Source organism: Octodon degus, unplaced genomic scaffold (genome assembly GCF_000260255.1).
Source record: "Octodon degus isolate 3935 unplaced genomic scaffold, OctDeg1.0 scaffold00118, whole genome shotgun sequence".
NCBI lineage: Eukaryota > Metazoa > Chordata > Mammalia > Rodentia > Octodontidae > Octodon > Octodon degus.
In genome coordinates, this window is record NW_004524694.1 from 2,260,214 (window position 1) to 2,268,205 (window position 7,992).

The 7,992-nt window shown below is 35.1% G+C and overlaps 1 protein-coding gene across 1 annotated transcript in view; it reads left to right on the top strand.

Annotated features, from left to right (window-relative positions):
- The window catches only part of Vps13b (vacuolar protein sorting 13 homolog B), an 881,657-nt gene that overhangs the window by 769,896 nt on the left and 103,769 nt on the right, over positions 1-7,992 (top strand). Inside the window, 1 exon segment of the mRNA XM_023699943.1 lies at positions 5,260-5,441. Coding sequence (XP_023555711.1) covers positions 5,260-5,441 — 182 coding nt within the window.

Consider the following 7,992-nt stretch of genomic DNA (forward strand, 5'->3'; position numbering starts at 1 on the left):
TTTTTTTTTTAATGTTTTCATTTTTAGATGTGCTAGAAGAAGGTAGCCATCTATTTGCACTATACATACACATTTATATTTTCTTCTTTCCTATTTCCTTAACACCATAAAGGAAGTCACTTTCCAGTTAGTAGTTTTTGAGACAATAATCCACATCTTTTTTTGTGTGTATAAGGAGGAACTTTTCATTGTCTAACACATTGATCCTTGCCTGCATAGACAGTGGACAAAGCAGATAGAGCAATGATACGTGGTCCATAAATTCTTTTCCTGCCAATTGAACTGTATTATCTGTAGATGACTGTGGCCTATTTGGATCTGCACATATATGTATACCCTACGTTTTGCAGTGGTTTCCTTTTTAATCTTTGGCATTTCATAAGCTAGTCAGACCTAAATCTTGATACTTGGAACTACTCTGTCACTTGTATTTCTCATAATATGATGGCATAAAAGTATTTTCTTTATTTTTTCCTAGGGCCAAACCTGAATTTTTGCCTGCTTTGCCTTGAGCAAAAGTTTTTCCTCTGTGTCTTTTTGAGGACTTTTGCTTATGCCTTCCACCAGGCAGTTGTCTTTGACATGTTGTCCTTCTCTTGTACACATTCCCCAGAGCACTCAGTGTTTCTCAGTTAAAGTTTGGGCTCTAGCTCTGATATGTTGTGTTGCTTATTCTATAAATCTTGGGAAAGAGCACTGTTGCTTTTACTCTTTTTTTTTTAAGTTAAAGGAATTCCTTGCTCAAGGGCCAATATTTAAGGCTGATTTCCAGAACGCAGATCGCAACTCATTTGTGGATCATGAAATAATTTAGCAGGTTGCAACTAATTTCCAAATAAAATTTAATAAAATATCATCATGAAAAAGTGTGTGATTCAGCGTATGTAGGATACTGACAATAGTCAAACTCATAGAGGCAAAAAAAAAAAAAAAAAGTAATAGTGTTGCCAGAGGCTGGAAAGAAGGAAGAATGGGAAGTTACTGTCTAATGAATATGGTATTTCATTGGAAAATAAGGTTCTGGAGATGTGTAAGGATGAAAGCTGCACAAAACATAAATATACGCAATACCACTGAACTCTACACTTTGAAGTGGTTAAAATGATAAATTTCATATCATATAAATTTTAACACAAAAATATCAGTGTGTGTCATATTGTCAGGAATCCTCACATTCTATTTGTGTTTACTGGGTTATAATAGAGGCGTGCTTAGGGCTGGGGAGATACCTCAGTAGAATAAGTGCCTATCTGGCTAAGCACAGGGTCCTGAGTTCAATCCCCAGTACTGGAAAAAAAAAAATGTGCTTGTTATTTTGGGTTTAGGTTAAGGCATTTGAAAACCCACAACTGTCAGTAGAGAACATGGTCTAGCAGGCACACCTGTCCTCCCGTTCCCTCTCATCGGACTTTTCTTGGAGAGATAGCAGTATCTCTGCTCATGTGAGAAAGTGTCCAGATCTTGTTCCCAGTGCACTGAAAGCCAGTGAGGTTTCCCGTGGGAATGCTAAAGATAATCTCCAATAGTTCACATTAGACTAAGTAACGAGTAGTTATATGGTATCTTGTTTTGCCAAGGCAAGAAAAGAAGAACACTTTTTCTATTTTTAATTGTCAAACAATGTACTAAAGTAGTTTGTAAGCAAGTATCTCATTTAATGTTTAAAAAGTTAACATAACTACTATATTCATTTTATGAATAAGAAAACTAAATTTAGCTAGGCAAGATGACATTCTCCATATTACATATAATAACAAACATTTTAGTCAAGATTTTCTCACCCCAGTTGCCCTTTTCTTAATCTGTATGCTATATTATAAAACCTTTATTGCTACAGAGGGATCCAGAAAGCAATCGAGCACCTCATCAGTCAAGTCAGATTATTATTTGGTACCTGAGATGTAATAGTTTACCCCAGAATGATAAGCAAGGCAGATCTTTAAGGACCATGTCTGTGTGCCACAAAGCCATTCAGTCAGGTTTTCTCTATATCTAGTTGTACTGGATACTCCTTGCTCAAAGAATTGATGCCTATGTATAGATTATGTGGATAGGTGCTATATAACTTTTTGGTTAAATAGAAGGTTAGCTACATCAAATCCTGCATGTTTTCCTTTGTTTAGAATGTTTTCCATACTCAAAAGAATGTTGAATTTATGACTGAATTTATAGATGGTTAACAAACTACTGAATGGAAAGCTACTACTAGAGGTTTTGCTCCTAGGAGCCATTTCCTAGCATTCTTTTTCCTTTCCTTATTCTTTCAAATTGCAGCAATGGAAAATTCTGTAAATACAGAATGAAGGTGACTTATGTTGAAAATTTTGCAGGGCTGGGAAGTAGATTGGTGGTCTAAGCACCTGCCTGACAGTTGCAAGGACCCGAGTTCCATTGCCAGTACTGTATGCCTTGCCTGCCCTGAAGCCAGGCGTAGTAGCATACAACTGTAATTCCAGCACTGGTAAGGCTGAGACAGGGGATCATTGTGAATCCAAGCTACATAGCCAGACCCTGTATCAAATAAATAAATAAGTGGTTTTTTTTTTTTAATCTAAAGAAAATCTTTGGAGAAAAGGGGGAGTCGTGAAATATCTATTGTAGATTGTGGGGTTTTTTTTAATTTGGTTTGGCCTTCTTTTCTTTATCTGTACTTTTTTTTTTCCTTTGACAGCTGATTTATGTCAAAGTCCATTGTTGTACCTATTAAAGAAATTGTAAGGCCAGGCATGGTGGCACACAGTGGTAATCCCAGTTTTTCAGGAGACTGAGGCAGGAAGATTGTAAGTTCAAGGCTAACCTGGGCATCTTAATGAGACTTCGTGTCAAACTTAAAAATACAAAGGGCTGTGGCTGTATATCAGTGGTGGAATCCCTCAGAGAGTTATTCCCTAGTGCCAATTTTTTTAAAGCTACTATAAGTTTCTAGCAGGGTCATTGTTCATTTGTATGACTATTTTATTATACTTATATCTCTTCAGTGCTAAAGTATATGGTTAAGATAGAATTAAGAGTATCAATTATAAATACACTGGCTCAAAATACCGTCTAAGTATAATCACATTACGTATACAATCTCAATCTTGTGTTTAAGAAATATCTAATTTTATATGATTCTAATTTTTAAATAAAAGCCTAAATATTTTAATGTCGATTGACCAAGGATCTACATTACACAGGAGTTAAGATTGTTAAAAAGTATTGCAGACCATTTGAGTATAGTTTTATAATTAAGGAGTTTCTTTATGTACTTTGAGAGGGTACTAGATATTAAGCCCAGGTACTTGCCCATGCCAGCAAGCACTACCAATGAGTTATATCCCCATACTTCCTTAAATTTTATTTTGAGACAGGATCTCACTAAGTTGCCCAAGTTAGCCTCCAATTTGTGATCCTCCTGTCTGAGCCTCCTGAACAGCTGGGATTATAGACTTATGCCACAACACTGAGCTTTAAAATTTTTTTCTACACATTGTTTTTACATTTGATTTAATGAAAATGAGAATTAATTTGTTATAAATAAATATTGTCACAGATACTTGTGATGTTTTCATAACTTTCTCCAACATGTCATATCTGCTATGCTCTAGAATTAGAAAAATATATCTTAGAAGATCTCAGTGTCAAACATTGTAGTTGGCAAGAAAACTGCTTTAGATAAACACCTGAAATTGTACATTTACTGTTTGAAAACTAATCTCTAGAACTCTTGCCTGAATTTTAATAATATTTTGCCTAACATTGTACCTTATTTCTTACAACTTTTTAGTATAAAGGAAAGTGTTCAAATGGTAAAACACCCATATGACTAATATATTTTGCTATTTCTTAATTTACCTTGCCTGAGAGATTTCATTTGAAATTCTAGATAAATTCGTAGTAAGTTAAGTCAGTATGCCCATCTGTACAGCTTAAGGGTATTGCAGCCACATTTTTGTGCATAGTCAATAACAGTGTTCCAGAATCTGTGTTTTATTTGTGTGCAAGGGAGATGTACTAGTACTGTAGTAAGTACCACATAGCTCAAAATCTTTTAGAGGTTAAACAATGCAGTAAGCATGTTGAATGCTTCTAGCTTTCATTTTCACCAGCCTCTTTTCACAACAGCTTTCAAAATCCATGTTAGCATCATAGCTCAGAGAATCCTGCATGATGACATTCTGAGCTCCTCTCATGTATCCACTGGAGAGCACTTCAACTCTCCCATTCCTGGTTTATGTTCAGTTTTGTAATGTTTGCAGATGTCTACATTACTAGCTAGACCATGATACATTTGAAAGCCAAGGACTTATTTGTTAATATTTGTGTGTGTGTGTGTGTGTGTGTGTGTGAGAGAGAGAGAGAGAGAGAGAGAGAGAGAGAGAGAGAGAGAGAGAGATACAGACAATTTTTTTTTCTCTAGGAAACTGTAGGTCACAGTCTTGTTCTCTAAACTTCTCAAGGCTTTAAGAGCCAGGCTACCATAGCTGCAGAACAAATTCAGAATGGAAAGAAGGTGGAGAATAGTGCAGGGAAGGAGATAGCTCTATTCAGCATTCCACAATTAAGAGAATTCATCATGCTCTTACCATGTCCAGCCCCCAGTTTTTATGCCTCCACTAGCACCAGTGCAGTATAATAGTAGCTATGTTTCTTGCACCTACTAGCAGCCACCATGTGCAGAAGTATTCCCTCTAATAAATGCTTTCTTCCTTTTTAATCAGATTTAGCTTTTATACATTGGTTTTAAGAGGATGAGCAAGTGAAGAGAAGAATTATGTTGTGTAACTGTCCATAAAATCTTCATTATTTAGACATGATCATAACATTTATGGCACCTACTAGAATATTTAGCAATAGCATATTGACTGACTCACATGGGAATATTGGTGTACAGAATCTGAAGGAATAAAATAAAAGTGAACTGTTTATGGTGACCCTGAAAGTGTTGCATTCTTTGAGCACCAGAGTCATACTTTGAATTGTTTTTGCATTAAACTGAGAACAAATTGTCCATAAGTTTTATGAGAATATATGAAAAAGAATTGGATTGAAGGTAGGTCAATATGACCTGGAGATTGAGGAATGCTTTGAAGGTTTTCTGCCAACAGTTCATATAGAATATGAAACACGACTTATTAAAAAAAAAAACTGGTTTATGTTAGTAAATATAGATTTGATAACATACTGACTAGGATTAGGGCATGCTTTAAAAATTCTTATAGAAAGATATTATATAGTACTTGGAAATTAAGATTATTCAACTTCTTTTATTTTTCATAGCTCTGCAAGTGAATCTGGTTCTCAAAGCACATGTGATCCACTTATAACTCCAACAGCCTTGGCTGCCTGTACCAGAGTCGACTCCTGTTTTACCCCATGGTTTGTCCCATCTTTTTGCATGTCCTTTCAGTTCGCTCACCTGGAATTCCATCTGTGTCATCACCTTGACCAACTAGGCACAGGTACTCTTTACTTAGCATCAAAATAATGTCTACCAAATATTTGTTGCTTTCTCGAGAGTGTTTTCAAGATATAACTCATCAGTTTTTACCCAGCTGATTTGTTTTCAGGAAAAATGAAATAAACCATAAGTTTATTCTGAATTTGATCCAGTTCAACAGATATACTATTTCCTTTTGAACTAACTTAGGCAGGTAGAAATGGTATTGAACTGACATGTTTTGGAATGTTTCCTAATGAGAATTTCAAGGAAGGTACAAAAATTGTAAGTTTTATTATTCTAATTACAGTCTTTTTCAAAGAAATAAGTCTGGTTTTGTTCCACATCCTGATTCATTACTTTAGTGGCAAATAAATTGTCAAAGCACTTACTATTACCTGATTTCAAAAACATGAATACCCTCTAAAAGGATGGACACATTCTCAAATTAATTTAAAGGAATCTCATTTTTTAAAGACAATTAAATTTCCTCACATCATAAGTAGCTTTTTACAAATTTGCTAATCTTACTTGAACAGTTATTTCTAAAGCATCATATTCTATATGGAACCTCTTTAGGTATTAGATTTTCAAACTACATATGGTGGAAGAAGGATAAAGACTAAAACCAAGCAAAGCTACTGTTAAACATACTGGTTTTTCTAAATATGTTTGAGTGACATTTATTTTTTGAGATACACTCAGTAATGAGATTTAGATACTTCCCTCTCTGCTTTATTTATCTTCTGTGATCAAATTCTTTTTCTATGAAAGTGAAAGAAACCTTGAATTTTAATATCATTAAGAGAATGTTTGAATTTCTTAAATACAAAATACAAATTTAGCAACCAAAAAGTGATCAGCCTAGGAAAAATAGTGAGTTCAAACCAGTCTGAATTATATACCAAGACCCTGTCTCAACAAAAAATAAATAAATAAAAATAAATAAATAAAAAGCCAGCAATGGTGGTGCATGCCTGAGTCCTAACACTTGGGAGGCTGAGACAGGAGGATTACCATGAATTGGAAGCCAGCCTGGGCTACATAATGAATTCAAGCCCAGCATGCACAATATATAGCAAGACCTTCTCTAAAAAAAAGTAACAAAAAAAAAAAGTAAATAATTTAAATGTACTTTCAGAGTACACTAACACAGAACAAATTGGGAATCACACAGCTAAAATCAATCAATCAATGGCTTTTGAAATAAAGAAACAACTGCAGAAAGGTATAGAGGAACTCAGATTGGAAATGAAAAAAGAATTCCCTGAATTAATAGCATCTGCAGTAAAGAATCAAATGCAGAAACATATGGAGGAAACCCAGTGCCCACGCAGAACACATGCAGAGGACACTAGCTCAGCTCAAATGTATGGATTAATAGTGTCGATAGTAAATGAGCAATAGCAGAAAGTTACAGAGGAACTCCGAGTGGAATTCTTTTCTAAAATAAAAAAGAATTCTCTGAACTCATAGCATCTGAAGTAAAGAATCAACTACAGAAACAAGGGAGGAAACCCAATCTGAAAAAACACTGCAGTAAAAGGATTAATAACTGCTTCTAAAGAAGACATTGATAAAAAAAAATAGAGATTAGAAAAATGAGGGATTCCTTGACTGAGCAATGCAGAAAACAAATAGATCACATGAAGCAGAGTCAAAGACATATACAGGAAATTAAAATCTCAATCACAAGCTTGCTAAACCGTTTCAGTGAAAGTGAAGACAGAGTTTCAGATCTTGAAGACACTGGTGCAGCTAGTGAAAAGGTAAGAAAGGATCTCTTAAAAAGAACTAAGATGCAGGAAAAAATAATACATCACCTGCAAGACAATGCAAAGATGAACAGTGTGAGACTAATAGGCATCAATGAGAAAGAAGGAGTCAATACAAATGACATTAAAAAAATATGGGCAGAAGTAATAGCACAAAACTTCCCAAATATGAGGAAACAATCTGATATTCAGGTAACCAAAGCATGCAGAATGCCAAGTAACCCCAACCCAATTAAAAACACACTGAGACATATTATAGTCAAGATCCCAGAAATTCAGCACAAGAATAACATACTGAAAGCCACAAAGAGAAAAGAAGCAGATCACATTCAAAGGAAAACCCATCAGAATTACGGCCGACTTCTCTTCACAAACCATGAAGGCAAGAAGAGCATGGAGCAGAATACTTCAACTCCTCTATGAAAACAAATTCCAGCCCAGACTACTATACCCTGCATAACTCTCTTTCGAGTTTGATGGAGAAGTGAAATACTTTCATGACAAAGAACAGCTAAAGAATTTTGTGATGACAAAGCCAACCCTACAAAGGCTAGTGCAAGATGTTCTAGAGAGGGACCAAAATGATCACAACTCCACAAATGAGATCAGAAGCAACCCACTAAATAGGGCAAGAAGTTAAACACAAGAGAAAAAGGAGTAAACGACAACAAGTAAATAACATGTCAATCGTGAGTCAATACATTTCAATAATAACCATCACTGTAAATGGACTCAATTCACCAATTAAGAGAAATAGGCTAGCACAGTGGATTAGGAAACAAAATCCAACAATATGCT